The sequence below is a fragment of the Helicoverpa armigera genome, chromosome 26 (genome assembly GCF_030705265.1).
Source record: "Helicoverpa armigera isolate CAAS_96S chromosome 26, ASM3070526v1, whole genome shotgun sequence".
Taxonomy (NCBI): Eukaryota; Metazoa; Arthropoda; class Insecta; order Lepidoptera; family Noctuidae; genus Helicoverpa; species Helicoverpa armigera.
The window spans coordinates 707,310-726,438 of NC_087145.1; the positions used below are offsets into that span (position 1 = coordinate 707,310).

A 19,129-nucleotide genomic window follows, 5' to 3' on the forward strand; every position below is an offset into this window, starting at 1 on the left:
ATATTATTTTCTGTAGGTTAGGGTTATTAGGTAATATTAGAAGGATTATATCTACATTTACAGTTGTGAGAATTCAGTTCAGATTTATGGACAGTTATATATTAATAAAAGACCCAAATTCTATTTTTAAAGAAAGAAACAGTTTAAAAGTGAAAAAAGCTGAAACCTGTGCTGCCACCTATCAGCCATCGATTATATCAATTTCTTTCAGTAGTTATCTTAGGAATACTGTACAAGTTCATGTGTAGTTGTTGGATGAAGATAGATGTCCTTATTTTAGTACGGTAGACTGCACGTCAGTGGTAACTGTCACGCACTTTAACTCAATAGTAATAAATACGATTTTCTTATAAAACTGTTACCACTGACCTGAAGTTGACTTTACCTGACTTTACTAGTAAGCTACGTTTGTACATATATACCACAAGTTCTTAGGGGATAAAATACCAAAAATAAGTAGCCTTGTGTTCCTGCATATCAAACACTTCAAATTACTTTTCGGCTTTATATCGATGAATTGATTTCAGTGCTTATCTATTAAGTATTTCAATTCCGATATACCTTCAAATGACGATAGGTATAGATATTATGTAAGAAATGCGGTGTAAACAATAAGTTTCATCAGCTTGAAACATACTCGTGGACTTGAAACATTTCGTATTTCGTATACCTATGTAGGTTTGTTGTGTTTCGTATACCTATGGTGAGTTTCAGGTAAGAAGTTTTTCCTGTCCCGTAGCCACAATTTGTACAGTAAGGCAAATAAATAAAACGTCAACAATTATTTGTATATTTAATTTATTGAATACGGTAGAAATGCTTCGTAGTAATTAATGGAAAACAAATACATAACAAACAGACGGAGCTAGGAACATATACCGACCGCAGACCATAGTGTAGGCCTTACTACTGAGAAACACTAATAAATAAGTATTATTATAAATAAGTATCTTCCATTTTTTTACCTTTAATTAAATGCTATTAGGTTAAAATCGTGAAAAACAACGGATTTTATTTTCATTTTGTCAAAAAAGTTTTAATTTCATCTTTGAGGTTTATGTTTTTTTGTTCTTGTCTGTGGTTAATAGATAATAGTAAGTTCTACAAAATGGCTGCGACATAAGGTTTGGCTTTCTCCTAAAGCCAATATAATTCTCTTTTAAATATATTTTAAAATATGATTTTAGCTAATGTGGACGCCAGAAGTTTTCAATTTTGCTTATTTACTATTGTAACTATTTTTGTTGAAAATATATGTTTTCATAAACCACATAGTATGTATCTGCTTCAATTTTCTATTTTTTCGTTCCCAAAATATTTGCTTTAACTTTGTTATTTCTCCTAACTTATGGACACCCACATTAGTAAAACTTTTTATAAAATAATTTGACTAGAAACAACACAGTTTTTATATAACTCGAAAAATTATTTTCACGTTTACAAAATACAGTCGCACTAAAATATATTTTAACCTAAAATTACTAACGACTAGAACGAATTACATAATTTTTGGAATGAAGGAACTTTTGTTTAGAGATCATAACGTTTCTGTCAACGTCAAATATTTTTTTAAATAGTAAACTTCAGAAATATTTGAAATTGACAAAAATATAAACAAAGTTGTCAGGGTTATCTCAGATCTTCACAAAATATTAAAACTTTGATCTGAAATGTACCATGATAACTATGTTCAATTGTTATTTTAGTACTTAAATATAATTATTATAATAACTTAGGAACGTTAAAGTATTATATTTGCAAAGAATATTTTTGTTAATTTACCCGTTTCAGTATTTTTTTAGTTCAGAAACACATTCTAAACTTCGCTTTTCGTAAAGCACATAACGGTAGCTTAAAAAGCTCTTTTTCAGCTTTTTTACATGAAAAACCCCGTTATATTATTTCGTTATATTTTTGACACTGGTACATTCGTAAACAACAATATTTTTAATATTTTTTGCATGTCATCTTATGTAACTCTAAAATCATTTTTTGCAATAACAATAATGACTGAAAATGTATATAATATAATAGTACAATTATTAATAATAAATAATATACAGATGATTAGGACAGCGTGCGACTGTATTGGCTGTTTCATAGCGTTGTACTCGAGTGAACATTGTTAACTATTAATATCACTCCTGAATACCTTTCTGCTACACTTAATAATTAATTTGTACTGTAATATTATTTGTTTACCAACCTCCGATACCTTGCACACTTGGTTAACAAATTTGTACTATTGATACGTTGTACATGTAGCTAAGATGGGACAGACAAACTTAATTTATACCCGTACATATTTTCATATAAAAGTATTTTGTATAATAATTTTCCTTCTATCAATCAGCTAACAAAAACTGTTAGCGCCAAGTAATTTGAATGAATTAAACATTCCAGCATGGGAAAATCACGAATTAGGTATTTTCCGGAAACATGTTTTTCAAAACACCCCAAAAAGGGCAATTTATTTGATGATATTGTAGTTTTTATCAAAGAGCTTTGTGAAAAAGCATTTGTACACTACATGTGGGAAGTGTTTTGTCTTACTGACACTGTTTTATACTTCAGATTTTATGACAACTGCATAATGCACATATTTATAATTTAACACCTATTTATGTAATACAATATATAATTTAACTCATCTAATATAATAAAAATCTCTTACAGGGTCATCAAATGTACCTACTATTGATTAGCACAGGATATACGTATATGTTTATACTATAATTATAACACATATTTGTGTGGTTTCCACCAACATTATAACAGGAAACCTCTATTTCCCATCTGAGCTACACCCCCAACTGGTCATTTCCACATCAAGTACAACGCTTTTGGGAAAACGGAACGTTAGAACACAATATTTTTCAATACATTTTTTCACTACATCGAATGACTTCGATCCCTGCGACCGTGCTTTCTCCTAATATAATAAAAACCCCCGGCATTCTCTACAATTGTTCCACGAATGCTCACAGAGAATGCACGCTCCCTGAGGATCTTACCACGCGTACAATTGTATTAATTTGTTATTATTTAAAACGTTATTAATATAATTTGTTGTTATGCGCGCCCTCGTCTCGGCTCCGGCCCGGCCATTTGGCTTGCCTCTAGGAAGACTAGTAGGAAGATGGATTTTTCAAAATAATTTCTGCACTTATTTTGAAGTCTATGCCTAATTTTGACGTTTGCGAGTAGGAATAAATATTTGGAACTTTAGTTAGGAACTTTGAAAGTATGTTAGGAAATTAGGCTTCTTGCAAATTCGTTGTGGACAACGAATATTTTGAGCCAGAAAAGCTTTCGTAAAATATTTTTATACAAAAATGGGAATCGTTTTGTTGTGAAGGAATTTTACAATTAAAAAAAAATGTTTTCTGCATTAGAACGATTAATTTAGTATTACGGAACCATATGCCACACGAAGTATATGCGTAGCAAGTATTTCCTCATTAGGTTACCCTGATCCAAAATCACAATGATTACAATAACAATCAGGTTCCCGGTCCGGAGCCGTTACGGGAGCGACCTCTAGTTTCTTTAAATTTAATTACAACTTACGTACATACATAGGAACTTTGTTTAGAAGCTGCATGGTTTGTACAAGCTAACCTCCACACTGATCTACCAATAATGAATTATTTAAACAAACTTTGTTACCATTTACCCATCAAATAAGTCTTGATTATCAAGATAATAATATGTAGCGTCCGCCCCTCCCCCCGCACCACTCGTGAGGTCGTTCAATGTTCAGTCTTTGTTGATGGCAGTTATGTATAACTATCCAAAATGTACATCTTAAAACTCAGAGTTCAAAATATAGTATATGTAAAGCGGCGAGTGCGTGTGGCGGTGCGAGCGGAGCGGACGGCGCAGTATAACGCATAGTACAAACAAGTATAATGTAGGGGCGGCGGGCGCGCCTGGCCCAGCCGCGCGCCCCGACGTCACCCGTATCTTGTGTTAACTAAACCCGTACACCGAGCCCCACGACCACATATCTAATCAAATTTAATACTAAAATTACGTTTAATGTTGATCACTGCCCAATAGTACGTATCTTTGTGCTTTAAGTCACTCGTAGACAACAATAAATAGTATCGAGTAGCTAAGAGCGCGCCTGTCCGGCGTCCGGCATCCGGCGGCCGGCGGCCGGCGTCAGGCGACCGGCGCGGCCTACTGACGCACTAACTATATTTGTACTTTATTGTAACTCCAAAATATAATTTATACAATAACAGCTAATATAAAAACTAACGTGGTGAGGTAGAGCGGTTGTGTGGCGTGCGTGGCGGCGCCTGCGCAGCGCCGGCGTCTCAGTGATCAACATCGACCGGTACCTAGACGCTATCGTGAGTGCGCACTCACCGATAAAATACCTTTAAATAATAATTACTCCTAGGGTGTATTTCTTCTCCCGATCGAAATCGACGTTTCATAAACTCGTCTCGGACCGACCCGACGGAACATCGAGGAGATAATAATAAATAATCGAATTTATAAGCGGCAACGTTTCATATATTATCACCCGTTCAATATAATTCTCAATATATGAAGTTAGACTCTGACAAAAAAGAGGCCGGGGGCCGCCGCGCGGTGTCACGCTCGAGCGGGCGGCGCAGTCGGCTTCTCCTTTACAAATACGTCTCATAATATTTCAGCAATCGCTTGAAGGCACACAGCGTTAAATGTAGTTAGTAGAGTTCAGCGATCGTGTAGCGTGCTCGCGGCGGTGTCGTCGCGGCCGCGAGCACGGCACGGCTGGCGCGGCTAGGCCGGCGTGAGCGTGAGCGTGACGGTGGCGCGGCGCGTGGCGCGGCGCCGCACCGGCAGGAACACCAGCGCCGGCACCAGGCTCAGCGCGCCGCCCGCCTCCTCCACCACGAAGGGCTGCATGGTGAGCGGCGCCTGCGGGGCCCGCGGCACCGCCAGCAGCGCGCCCGCGCCGCCGTGCGCCGCGCGCAGGTGCGCCTCCAGCGCCGCGAAGCCCTCCGCGCGGAACTCGCAGCGCGAGCACGAGTACTGCGCGCCCTCCGCCTCCGCCTCGCCCTCCGCCTCGCCCGACTCCTCCGCCTCGCCCGGCGCCGGCTCCGCCGCCAGCTCGGGCTCGGCCGCCTGCTGCGCGTGCGCGCGCTCGTGCGCGAACAGGAAGGCCAGCACGTCGGTGGTGAAGGGGCAGTAGGAGCAGGCGTAGGGCTTGTCGCGCGCCAGCAGGTCGAGCGGGCGCGGCGGCGGCGGCGGCGGGCGCGCGGGCGGCGCGTGCTCCGCCAGCAGGTGCGCCCGCAGCGCGCGGCCCGCGGAAGCGGCGCGCGCACAGCGGGCACGGCTCGGCGGGCGCGGTGGCGGCGGGCGCGGGCGGCGCGGGGATGCCGTGCGTGTTGTGCTTGTGCACGCGCAGGAAGTACTTGCTGCACAGCTCCTTGTGGCAGATGTCGCACGTGACGCCGCCCAGCTGCGTGCCGCTCTCCAGCGAGATGCCGTGCATGCGCTGCATGTGCGTGCGCATGAAGTACTTGTTGCACAGCTCCTTGTTGCAGATCTCACAGAAGCTGGAGCCGGAGGAGGACGCGCGCCGCTCGTCAGGCGGTGGAGGGGAGGCGGAGGGCGGGCGGGGGCCGGGGTCGTTAGGCTCGTCCGCCAGCCGCTCAGCCGCTAGCTCGTTCAGCTGAGAGATCATTGTCTGCAGCTTCCGCAGCTCTTCGCTCGCAGATCCAGGTGACGACACGCCGCGCTCCTCCACGATTAAATTAAGCGGACTGGTCTGACCATCGCGTAAGGCTGCCTCCAGCTCGTCTTCACACTCTCTCTTAACTTCTGCCATTTCTTCAGGATCTAATGGTGGTGGCAGCGAGTGCGAGCGTGGAGGCGTGTCTGGCGGCGGCCCCGACAGCGCGGGCGGCGTGGTGAGCGGTGTGGGCAGCGGGGTGCCCAGCGGTGTACCTAGCGGCGTGCACAGCGGGCCGGTGGGCGGCGTGGCTGATGGCGGCGAGTGCTCGTTGACGGGGGAGCGGCGCGCGGGCACGCCGTGCCTTCGTTCTCGATGCGTTCGGAGGAAGTATTTGTTGCAGTACTCTTTACAGCATATTTCGCAAAACGCTTCTGGGTTGACAACGCCGAGACGTCGCAGCGCATCGGGCTGGAAGCCAGACTCCCGCGCTCGCCGCGCTGAGTCTGGTGAGAGGCGGCGAGGAGTGCCGCCCGACTCCTCGTCGGAGGCGCGGCGCGGGGGTGACGGCTGTGCGGGGGGCGGGGGCGCTGGCTGTGGCTCGCCGCCGTCGTAGATGCCGTGCTTGTTGGCGCGGTGCGTCTTGAGGAAGTATTTGTTGCAGAACTCCTTGCAGCACAGATCGCAGTAGGCCTCGGGGTTGAAGATGCGAGGCGGCTCGTGGCGCGGCAGCAGTCGGAAGGCCGCCAGCGGGTCGAAGGCGGGCAGGCCGAGCTCCCCGAAGGCGAGCGCGCTCTTGTAGATGTCGGCCATCTTGGCGTGCAGGTCGAGGGGCGGGGGCGCGGGGTGCTGCGGCGTGGCGCGCGAGGGCGCCGCCTGCTTGCGCCGCTTGCGCCCGGGGCTGCTGCCGCCGCTCTCCAGCTCCAGCTCGCGCTTGACCGCCGGCGCGACAGACATCGCGTCACCGCCGCATCTGCAATTATACAACAAACACGTTAATTTCTTCCATTAAAGCCATAGCACCTACAACTAGTGGACATTAAAAGGACACGCAAATTATACGAAATGTTTGGGAGTTTTTGGGATACGAAGAAAAGAACCTGTTTTGCAGTTTTGCAGATTTTTACATCATCATCGGTGGAAACGAGATAAGGTAATAAGAGCCTGGTTCTGTATATTGCTTCTATCGCTAAAATATTTTACATAGATATGTAATGTCACCGTAAAATGAAAAGATTCTTAAAGAGTTCTTTTTTTTCTGGTGACACACTCAAAGTCAAAAACGTTGTTTCAAATTAGGCTGATAAATCAGCACTTTTCGAACGTCAAAGAATAAGAATCTTTATTTGTGAGAATAAGAATACAAAAACAAAAGATAGCCCACAAAACGCCCGACATAAGTACATTGGAAAGTAGTTTGGTAATAGGAAATAATAAAATTATATTTTATTTACTAATTTAATTAAAATGAACACCGGAGAATATTAATTTTGCTTATTGTACATAGGAACCCGATTCGTTCCCGAATAGATTTTATAGAAATATTTTTTTATGATTGGACTTGTTCTGATCAAAAGACCTTTTGATTGACGTATGTGGTCAATAACTAAAAGTGCGGTATTTTTCTTTAACAGAATATAAAGTATCGTCAATACGCCTTAGTTAAGACTTAGTAAGTCGTGTGTTAGGACGGTATGTAGCGCCTAGAAAGACCTTTTGATTGATTAATGCCTTATAGGGTATATTAACTTTAAAACTTGTGTTTACTTTAAAATTTAAGTAATAATATAATAAGTGGAAGATGTATAATATCGCTCTTCATAGAACTTTACGAATAATACATGATTCAATGATAATAGACGGGTATATTGTCATGAAATAACAAATCGATAAAAATCTTTAACAATTCTCTGGGCTGTAAAATATTAAGTACTAACAATTGGTGAGAATATGTTAGTACAAAATGTTGCGCTTTCAATGACTTTTCAAATGATATATGTTAGATTACTAGAGAGTAGACCAAAATCTAATAATTTCACCCAGTCTCCCTTCCTTTTCAGTTTCATAAATACTGAACAAAATTATACGTTAGAAAAACTTTTCATCTTTTTAAATTATTTTTTTGAAGCTACATAAAAATAGTGCATGTTTCATATCCTTAGCTTTTTAGCTTTTTATTTTGTTTGTACAAGATTCCAATAAGAACGCCCCTCACCTATTATTATCCTGTCTAAGATCTATCGCCTCCATCGATCACTTAGTCCTAATCACCATCACCACTACAATAAAATCACCATTTCGAAAATCACCTCACAGATCACCAAAAAGTACCATTAATGTCAAAAATATCTACAAAAAATTTTCAAAGTACAGTCACTCGCGAAAGTATATGATTTTTTTTTTCAAAAAATTTTGGCACGTGCTTTCTCGTGCGCGTGCGCGTCCAAAACTGATGTTTTAAGTAAAAACGCGTCCTGGGTTTCTTTTTTTTTTGTTATAAAATAGCAAAAATGGTGTTCCCCACCCGGCCACCCCTGTACTGTCGATTATTTGACAAGGGGCCCGTGCATTACGGTAGAATGCGGGGTTTACATGTCACCAATGTTATTTTGTGGGTCTGTAAAGTGTTTTTTTGTATGTTACATACCTTTTTGATTTTTGCGTAGGTATATACATATTTCTTGTATATGTTGATTATTTTATCACTAAGAAACTACTTATCCTTCTGTGCTCTAGGTACTAACAAATCCAAAACTACGAATGCAGCGTATTTGATTTCTAGTAATGCAGATTTATTATTTATCGAGTACGTCAACTGTTTGAGATCCCGATTTTAACTGTTTTAACTGTGTGTTATTTTTTAATTAATGTACAATACTTTTGCTAATGTTTTAATTTTAGAATACATTTCTTCTCACAACAAAGTTGTAACTTTACTTCACCAGAAATAAACGAAATAGCAAAAAAAAGCACCCGCATGTAAACCTTCCGCAACACCAAACAATAAGCGTTACTTTCCAAAAATTTGGAAACACTATCAAAAGGGCGGCTCTGATCAAACATGCTCTGTCCCTTTCACACATATGTGCATTATAGTATGCCGTCTCTCTCACACGTTTTGGTTTCTCTCTCTCTATTGACATTTTCTACGTAATAGTTATAGAGTTATGAATTATGGTGTTATAAATCTTATTTAATTTTAATGGCTTCTTTTTTTCTATTTATTTTAGTTTCTGAAAAAGCTATTTTTATTGCCTTGAAATAACAATGACAAAAAAGTTTTTTTTTATAAACCGTACCTATGAGTACAACTTACTGGCTTTAGTACTGATTTTGTTTTTAACATTAATAGTTTTTACCTTTTATTAAAAGCCTTTCTTGACAAATATAAAAAACAGACAAAAGTCGAAAAAAAATACATTAACATATTTTTACAATTGGGGCTAACTGCGAAATATACTACTGGGTTTCGAATTTTATTAAGTCTTCTTAAAATCCTTTCTTTTAAAAATTATAAAAAAGTAAAAAAACAGTGAACCGTACATTATTTGTTTGTAAAAAGAAACAGCGAGTTCTCTCATAACATTTTTTCACCACCAAAGTAAAAAGTTTTTATTAAAAAGTCGAAAAACAAGTTTAATTACTTCACAAGGAAGTGGAGAGGCCGACGTCAATTTGCCTTATTAAAGTGTTATTGTAATTTACTATAGACTTCTTTATTTTTTATATACGTATTAGATAGATAGCCAGTAAGTCTGACACCAGTCTAACCAAGGGGTATCGGGTTGCCCGGGTAACTGGGTTGAGGAGGTCAGATAGGCAGTCGCTTCTTGTAAAGCACTGGTACTCAGCTGAATCCGGTTAGACTGGAAGCCGACCCCAACATGATTGGGAAAAAGGCTCGGAGGATGATGATGATGATACTTTATTAGATAGTTCTTTATCTACAACATACCTACTTATTTGAAAAATATGAGGCTCACTTAATTTTTAAGATCAAAATAAAATAATCAAAATTTCTTGTCGATACGCCCACATACTGTCATAAATCATACGACGGAAAATCTAAAAAAATAATTATTTTGTACTATTTTATTAGCTCACATTAGGTCAATTAGACCTACGCGAATTCAAAATTACCCAAACAATTTTAGTTAATGTTCTCTCAGCATCTCATCATTAGTTTCATAACAAAATATTTTTCCCATACAATTATTATTACTGAAATTAACAGCACACTCAATTTTACTTCGCATTTAATCATTTTGAAAAGTGGATTGTCCAAATGCCGCTCTGTCATTTAGATTCCATTCATTTTAAAATGTCTTCCGAATATTTTTAATGAGTTTTTTCAAGTTTTTTTCTTTTGTATAATGGGATTGGCCATTTTAATGGGTTCTGCAGGTCTCCGCAGGTTTAAGCTTCCTTTCAGACGAGAATTTTAATTTCAAGCAGACATTACAATTAACTGTATAAAAGTGAAAAGTTGCTATGAACATGTCATATTAATTGATCATCGAAAATTACAGAATATTGGACCAACGGCAAAATTAAATAGGTCATTGGAGCATTCTGAAAGTAGCATCACGTGAAAACAAAACATACGATTTATGATAAAGATAAGCAATTGATTAACACTCTAAAATGTTCATAAATTGATAAACCGAAAAGAGGTTATCATTTTTTTAATAATCCTCTTTTAGGAAAGTGCTTTACCTAAACAGGCGCGTTCCAATTTCAAATCGGAAAACAAAATACAGACAACATGGCGCCTAAATAATTACAACTACAAAAATGTGATCGCTACACAAACCGTGGTTTTACGAACACCACTCAATATTCATTCATTTTTTCGAGTCAAGTGCTATATTTTACTGCTAAGTCGTTAACTTTGAAATATCGGTCGCGGGGGTGGCGTGGGGAGGGGGTGGTTGGCAAATAAAATAAAAATAAAGGCCGATTACGGCCGACATTTTATAATGGACGATGAAATGACATGCGGGCGCCGACGGGGCGCGCTTCTAGCCTTCCTAAATGTCAGCGCGTGATTTTTTGACGATTTTCATTTTAGCTTTATTTTTGCTTCCTTTGTAGGTTTCTGTGAACTATTCAAAGGTTTTCGTGGCTTTGTTACTGTTTTAGTAGTTTTAGATTTATGATGTTGATGCTAAAATGTGAGAGGGATTGTAATTTTTTTGTGGAACATTTTTTGTAATGTCCTGATTACAATGTTAGTAGTATGCATACATTTGCGGGATTTGTTATCCATGTAGTTAAAAAATCATAGCTATTTTACACATGATGATTATTAAGTTTTCTTTATACTTTTGATAATCAAGTTTCCTCTAAATCTATTTTCTCGAAACAACGCATTAACAATCGACAACTTACAACTCAACGAATAAAATAACACAAAAATTCTAATCACAACGCCACTCCATCCCTTTTTTCATACAACTGACATGTCACCGTATATTTATATTCAATCAGTCGGGGCGGGAGTCGAACCCGCGACCCGCACCCCCGCGGCCAGGTGCTAAGGGCTTATAATTTTATAATTGATGCCTGTGACCAACCGAACACATTTTAAAGCTGCACTTGTGGTCGAAAATTCAAATAATTTTAGGGTTCCGTAGTAAGTTTTTGAATGATTTTATTTTTGGGAATTGCATCCCTTTTTATATGAATTAATCAAATGATAAATAGAATATATTTTTCTGGTATTATTTGACAAATTATACCTACAAACAAAAGTAGAAATCGAATACTTCTAAATCCCTTTGCATAAATAGTTTACATCTAATCCAGTTCTTTTCGTAACTGACAGACAGAATTACATAACACGACTGTATTATTGCCACCTACTTAATTCCTTCTTAATCTAAAAATATTTAACACTCACAAGTGGGAAAAAAATGGCTTAACTGCCGAAAGCCGCGAAACCTTACATTTAGTACGTTTTCTTTAAAATGTCGCACTTTAGTCCTGGCCTTATTAACTACTTTATTAGAATACGATACTTGTAAGGAATCCCTATAATTAAGTCTGTCCATCCGTCCGTCCGTAATTCCATTATTCACTAACATTTTTACAATTTTCAGTTATATAAGCAAATTCAATTAATTTACTTACTTCTATTTAGGTCGAATTGTGGGGGGAGGGAGGATATAAATTCATAAAGTGATGACCTGGATTACGTAATCTGATTTAAAAATGCTTTGTGTTTTGTCTTTTTTATTTCCTAGGCGTTTGATGGTAGTTTCTGTGATTTTTGGTGTTAAAAATTATACTGCTAAGAAAGTGTAATTCATATTGTTTCATTGGTTTTCGCTTTATTTCGGATGTCAAAATCCTCTTCAAATTTATCCTCTTTTGGTTCTTATCAAGCATGCGATCATGACACAAAGTAAAAAATATTTTATAACATCATACAGTTTACATTAGAGCCAATACATGGTCATGTTTTGTCTACCCTTCTATACGGTCCCATAATAAAGCTACGCAAAGGTTTCCCTCGTTAACCTGCGGGACCCTAAAACATACACAAATCAACTGCAGAGATGTCCCCACGATATTTACTCTGTATTATTACAAGCATGGCGCCTCTATCATTTGTGGGTAAGCAGCACTCACAGCTTATATTTACGTAAATAAAAATATTAATGTGGTTTTAAATGTTAATGATGAAGTTTATGCTTAGTTGCGTTAATTAACTGTCTATGATAATTAAGTAATAAAAGGATGTGTTTAAACCGCTTTTTTATAAGTAGTTAACTATAACCTATAGGTATTTATTTTTATAACTTATGGTAAATATTTTAATAGTCAGTAAAATCTGTTTAGGTGTCTGATTTATTACTGAACTAACCCTATGTTTGGGCAACCACACTTTTGATCTGTACCACGGATCTTTTTGTAACTATTTTAGAAAATTGAATACAAAAACTGACGAAACTGACAAAAATAACTGACGGAAAATGATAACCAATTACAAAGAGCAAGTCTTTAAAAATCAAGCAACGTGAATTACGAAAAGTTCTATTTTTCAAAGCTTTCAGGTAACTCGACAATCATGGAATTCACATGATTTTTGCATCCTTACTTTCCAAACACTTTAATTTCTACCCATATCAAAGTGCCTACCCCCGTCCGGCTAGCAAGCTTGAAGTTCCCAAAGTTAGTCGGCCCTGAACCTATTTGTGTATAACGATAGCCAAACAACCAAGGACAAGATGCTCGTTCACACGGGGACACAGAGAGCAACTGTTGCTTGAGATGTTGCTGGTTTAAAAAATCAATCAGTTAAGGGTAGTTTGGTTAGCGATGTGCGTGATTTTTTTGAAATAATGCACCAATTGGTAATATTTTTTGAAAGCATTAAAGAGTCAGGTAATCCTACAGGACTTATAATATCTGACAAAAAGAATCGCTCGTGTCAGTATCATGACAACAAAGGTAGCTTCTTTGTAAAACAGACATTTCGTGTATCAAAATTATAACACTTATTTTTATACGGTAAAATGGCAGATGAAGTTACGTCGAACTTGGTGCTAAAAATCGAAAGCGATGAAAAAGCTTTCTGCTAGCCCTGTCTTATGTAGGATAAATGGTAGATTGATTTAAAAAACTTGTCAACACGACACTTCTTCCTTTACTGACCAAATCATCGCTCGTCTGAACACAAACTTAGATAAAAATCGCGAGCGACGTCGCGGCAAACAGACGAGCTGACATAAATATGTATATACCTTCATATGTGAGCTGGTATTGATTTTGTGTCGAAAACTTTTATATTTTTATCTGCGCCTAGTTTAAAGATAAAGCGGTAGCGATAAGCTAAATTAAAAATGTAGTAAATCATTCATCGATTTGTTTTATCGTTGTATTCGGCAGTTCGGCACACTGGCTTCTAGGATTTTGGAGAGCTTTGTACAAACTACGCACTATTTATCATTAACATGAGTAATTTTTGGGTTTCAAATCCTATTTTTTATTTTACTCTAGGTACCCGATTTCCCGCTGTTTACCAGCCTCCCGTGGAAGCTACTGTTAGTACTTATATAAAATATAGCCTATAATACTCCGGAAGAGTGTAACTTTCCAACAGTCAAAGATTTTTTCAAATCGGTTCAGTAGTTTGGGAGCCTTTGGTGCAAGTAAATAAAAAAAATATTCCTCTTTATTATGTTAGTATAGATAGTTTAGATTTGGCACATCGGGTTCTAGGATTTTGGAGAGCTTTCTTCAAACTACGCACTATTTACTTTTACAAGAATATTTTTTGTGTTTCAAGTCCTATTTTAGATTCTAAGATATAAATCAGGAATGAAAATGTGATAAAATAGTCTGAAGGCTAAAAATAAGCGCGTGGTTTGACATCTAAGGAATATCGTGCTTTTAGAAATATCTAGCACAGTCAGCATAAGCAATCTGCTATACACATATACTAATATAATAAACAGGAAACATTTTTTGTTTGTTGGTGTGTACTCTAAAAGGTTCCAAAATTACTAGGCCGATTTTAAAAGTTCTTTCACTGTCGAAAAGCTGCGCTCTTCCCGAGTATCACAGGCTATATTTTCTCCCGGTACGGGCAGTAGTTTCCATGGAAAGCGGGCGAAATCGGCTAGTGTAAAAATATAAAAGAAAAATAATAAATATATGCCTATACTTTTTGAAAGCTTTCAATTACCCTGTACATCTATAAGAAATTTAGGTATTAGTTTTTGTTAATTGTTTTGTAAGTTTGATACAAAAAATCACATCCGTGTTACAGATTTATTGTTCAGGTCAAATTATCTAACTTTTACATTCCACTGCTCCTTAACATCGAACGTTTTGTATAAAATTGTTATTGTTCCCTTACACAGCGCGCAATGGATGAAAATGAACTTTGATGTTCGGGAATTACAGTGATCTAATGTTATTAATTACCTACTTTTTTGCTTGCATTACTTCATTAGTCTCATTAATGTTTTCGCAGAAATAATCGGCTAGATCAAAAGTCAGCTTGATGATCTCATTAAAATCGCAATATAAGTTGTGAGGATCAAAGTTAAGTGAGGCAACTGACAATATGTGTGGGTCATTTGCAAACAAAAATAGGGACATTACCTACATATTGTTTTGTAATACACAACATTACGCAAAACGTTTTCGTCATAAAAATATTCATAGCTTACAAAACTTACACGTTTTTGCCAACTCTACATAAAAATACTACTAACCTAAAAATCAGCCATTGTGTGAAAGACATATTGAAGGTAATCCTTTGTCTAATAAGTGACCTAAATACTTAACTACACATCCGGGTTATAACTTATAACTATGATATCTCCTATGAAGTTTACGAGATCATAAATATCGTTTGTGGTATCAAGAGATAATGTCTATGAAAGACCATAATGTCCACACTATGGCAACACTTTCAGGAACGTATTTGTTCTTACATTGTAAGCATTGTAACTGATAATTAGGAAGTCTGACAACCAGACAGATATATCGATGCAACCAGTCCTACCTAGGGGTATTGGATTGCTAGGGTAACTGGGTTGAGGAGGTCAGATAGGCAGCCGCTCTTTGTAAAACACAGGTGCATCCGGTCCGGTTTGGAAGCCGACCCCAACATACTTGGGAAAAAGCTAGGCAGATGATATTTTAATGGTATTTCAACTAAAATAATGTTTTCCTAAAGTTGTCACTTACAAAATCATAAGATAAAATGTCTTCGTAATGTGGAAAGAAAACCATTTTCATTCTTATAAAAATGAGCACCCTTCAAAGCTTACATAGTCAGTTCATTTTAATATATCTGTTTCTATGTAGTTTCAGGACTGAAATACATCTACATCTTGGTTGGGAGAAGATCTACAATACTTTTGACATCATATAGATAGACAGGCACACCATTAGCGAAACCAGGAAAAATATTTTATCATAAAAATCTTTACATCAATGCGGAAATATCAGAGAGGATGATTGAACTTCAGAAATACGTACAAAACATACACACACTCGAAATATTCCCCTCTCTGGGGCAGTCGAGTAAAACTATGTCGTTGTCTCAGTAGGTAACAGTGTTCTGTTTCCACCAATTATCCACGTATTACCGCCATCTTTTTGAAATCTGACACTCACCGTGGCAGGTTATAAAAGGTTCTCATATCATTGTATTAGGTCGCCTGTCCGTCCTCAAATCAAGCCCCCCCCTCGCCCTCCACCCCGCAGACACGAGCACAAACACACGAACGTATATTAATCTAATCACACTCCGTTTCGGCAAGAATGTGTGAGTATACGTCTTTAATAATATCTGGGGGGAGCCGCCCTCCCCACCAACCTCCCACCCTCTCCCTCCACTAGTGAAAAAATATATCCCAAGGAAAACAATATTATAAATTGGACGGCGCGTATGTGTGCGCCCTGTAGAAATGGCAATGTATTTCCTTCGCATGTCTTTTTATTTCATTTTACTTTATTTTATTCCGTATGTGATGTAGTATTTTTTTTTCACTTTTATTATATTTTCTTTGACGTAGCGGAGCCTCGGATGACAATGTAGCCGAATCGAATATTCGTCGACGTTACATTTGTGTCGCTCTCAAATTATAACGCTCGCCTTAAAATATGCTTTTTGGACGTTTTTTCCCTCGGCGTATATTTTGTGGAAAATACTTTGTTCCACGTACAAATCGCTGTTAGAGAATATTTCGCGATTAGACATTTATTTGTTGTAGTATTTTGTGAAATTACTGTTTCTTTGAATTAATAACATGAAAAGTATTACGTTACAGCTGTGAGGCCGTTTTATTATATTTCGTTTGGAATGTTGCCCTTGAAAATACTGACACGTGTAAGGAAAAGAGAACAACTTTGATATATTTCCAAGTTATCGCTAATCTTTAATATTTGCTTTATGTTTTGGTAACGAGACGTAAGCTCGTGTATCTAGCGGAGATACTCCAACAGCTTAACTGAGAACCTCGCTAAACTCGAAAAATTTCCTCTCAAAATGAATTTAGAAATATCTAGAATTTTCTTAAACATAATTTAAGTTGTTATCTACTTGGAATACTAGAGATTTCACTTAGGTAAGGAAGTCATAACGTGACTTGTACCTAGGCAATCCGTCTTCAGTATTCGAGTCGTGTGCGAGGCACGAGACGATCACAAGGCCGCACAAACATTAATATCCACTAGCCAAAATAAAACTAGCACATTCACTTAGGTAACATTACAGTCAATCTAGATATAGGAATAATCTGGATGGTCTTATTTAAATGGGAGTAACTTCATCATATTTTACACATCACCCAGATTCCTAAGCCTGAACTTAATGGTTTTGAAAATGTTGCATGCTTAGCTTTAGCGATGTTTTGTAAGCAAGAAAAATAATTCTTAATCCTACTGAAATAAATGACAAAACTGATGTAAGTACATAATTGAGGAGCATGCTGTCTCGTTTTTAACCCGGGCAAAATAACTTTTCCTATTTTCAAAACGATTAAAGAGAACTAAAAGATGAGTAATACTACAAACAGTAACAAAAATATAGTTGTTAACAAAACATTTAACCTGATCGTTACATCTGTGCCCTTCAGCCATTTGAATGTTCTTACAATTCTACAAGCTAAACCCGATGTTTTGACCACGTGTATTTACTCTATATGCCTATGTAAACTAATCAGAAATCGGACTAACATCTTGTCACAACTTATGTATACAAAAATGCCTATTTGATCCTTTTATAGAATACTAACTTCCGCCCGCGGCTTCGCCCGCGTCTATTTTGGTTATATCGCATTTCCAAGAGAACTCTTCAAAAGTCCGGGATAAAAACTATCCTTTGTTCTTTCTCAAGGTCTACTCTATCTCTGTACCAAATTTTATTCAAATCAGTTCAGTGGTTTAGACGTGAAAGCGTAACAGACAGACAGACAGACAGTGATTATGTGTGAGAACTGGGAACCTTTTTTAATGGGGTATCTTTAAATGATGTAGTAGCGTGAGGGAGTGTCAGACTTACAACTTACTGACTGAAACCCACCATGTTCCTTCTGAAGCCTTTTGTGAACCAGGGTCACTCTTTCGAACAATCCCGCGGCCCAGAAATAGGTAGGTACCTTAGTTCTAATATTTTTGCAAAAACGTTTTGAACTAATAACTGAATTATTTGTAAAATAAAGTCTTCTAGGTAACATTTATAATGTTTATTAGAATTTGTAGAATTATAATGACTTCCTTGTAAACGCTTAATCCGCTATTTTCTAACGAGGTTGCCACGACAACAAATCCTTACTAATATTTAGAAAATAACTCTTATTTTAGTATTTTCCTGTAAAATAAAATATTTAAGTATTCAGCAGATTTATCGTGAAAGTGTGATCAATAAACAAATAATCTTACTTTACTTTTATTATTAAGCACAAAAATATCCGTTTTTAGGGTTCCGTAGCCAAAATGGCAAAAACGGAACCCTTTTCGTCATGTCCGTCTGTCCGTCTGTCACAGCCGATTTACTCGGAAACTATAAGTACTACAGTGATGAAATTTGATGGGAATATGTGTTGTATGAACCGCTACAAAAATATGACACTAAATAGTAAAAAAAAGAATTGGGGGTGGGGCCCCCCATACATGTAACTGAGGGAAGAAATTTTTTTTTCGAGATACATACCCGTGTGGGGTATCAATGGAAAGGTCTTTTAAAATGATATAAAGTTTTCTAAAAAACATTTTTCTTAAAGTGAACGGTTTTTGAGATATCAGCTCTCAAAGTCGTAAAAAGTATGTCCCCCCCCCTCTATTTTTATAACTACGGGGTATAAAATTCTAAAAAAAATAGAGGTGATGCATGCTAATTAACTCTTTCAACGATTTTTGGTTTGATCAAAGTATCTCTTATAGTTTTTGAGATAGGTTGATTTAACTGTAATTTACGGAACCCTTCGTGCACGAGTCCGACTCGCACTTGGCCGGTTTTTTTAGCTTGTAATAGGCTTATTTATGTAAATAATATCACATAGTTACAATATAATAATTTATTTAGTTAGGATGGAAAAGTATAAAGTATTTCAAGTTTTCTCGGCTGAAGACAACAATTATTCTGACATGAAGCCTGTTTTTAGTAAAATTTTAACCAACATCTCGGAAGATTGATTGCATCAATCACCATCATCTTCAAAAATCAATCGACAATGTGAGAAACTTCAAAAATACAACCATTCGAAATACCTCCTTGTATGGAAGTCGGTTAACAGTCTATTTGTCTGTCTAGGAAGGTGACTAAATAACACTTGCAATATTGGGATGACAGCCGTCTTTACAAGATTTGACCTTTCGGTAAGGGAGGAAATCTTCGACATTACATCGTTACAGCGGCTTAAGCTTCATAGATAACTGTGTGGCTATTCAATGTGATAAAAAATATCTGAACTAATATTAAAAAATTTTAAC

At 37.9% G+C, this 19,129-nt stretch overlaps 1 protein-coding gene across 1 annotated transcript in view; it reads right to left on the reverse strand.

Moving 5' to 3' along the window:
• Positions 1-800: 800 nt before the first annotated feature.
• Positions 801-19,129, reverse strand: part of LOC110380959 (zinc finger protein 628) — a 53,993-nt gene continuing 35,664 nt past the window's right edge. Inside the window, 2 exon segments of the mRNA XM_049849525.2 lie at positions 801-5,296; positions 5,298-6,647. Of these exon segments, the coding sequence (XP_049705482.2) occupies positions 4,780-5,296; positions 5,298-6,631 (1,851 nt within the window). The 5' untranslated portion in view covers positions 6,632-6,647 and the 3' untranslated portion in view covers positions 801-4,779.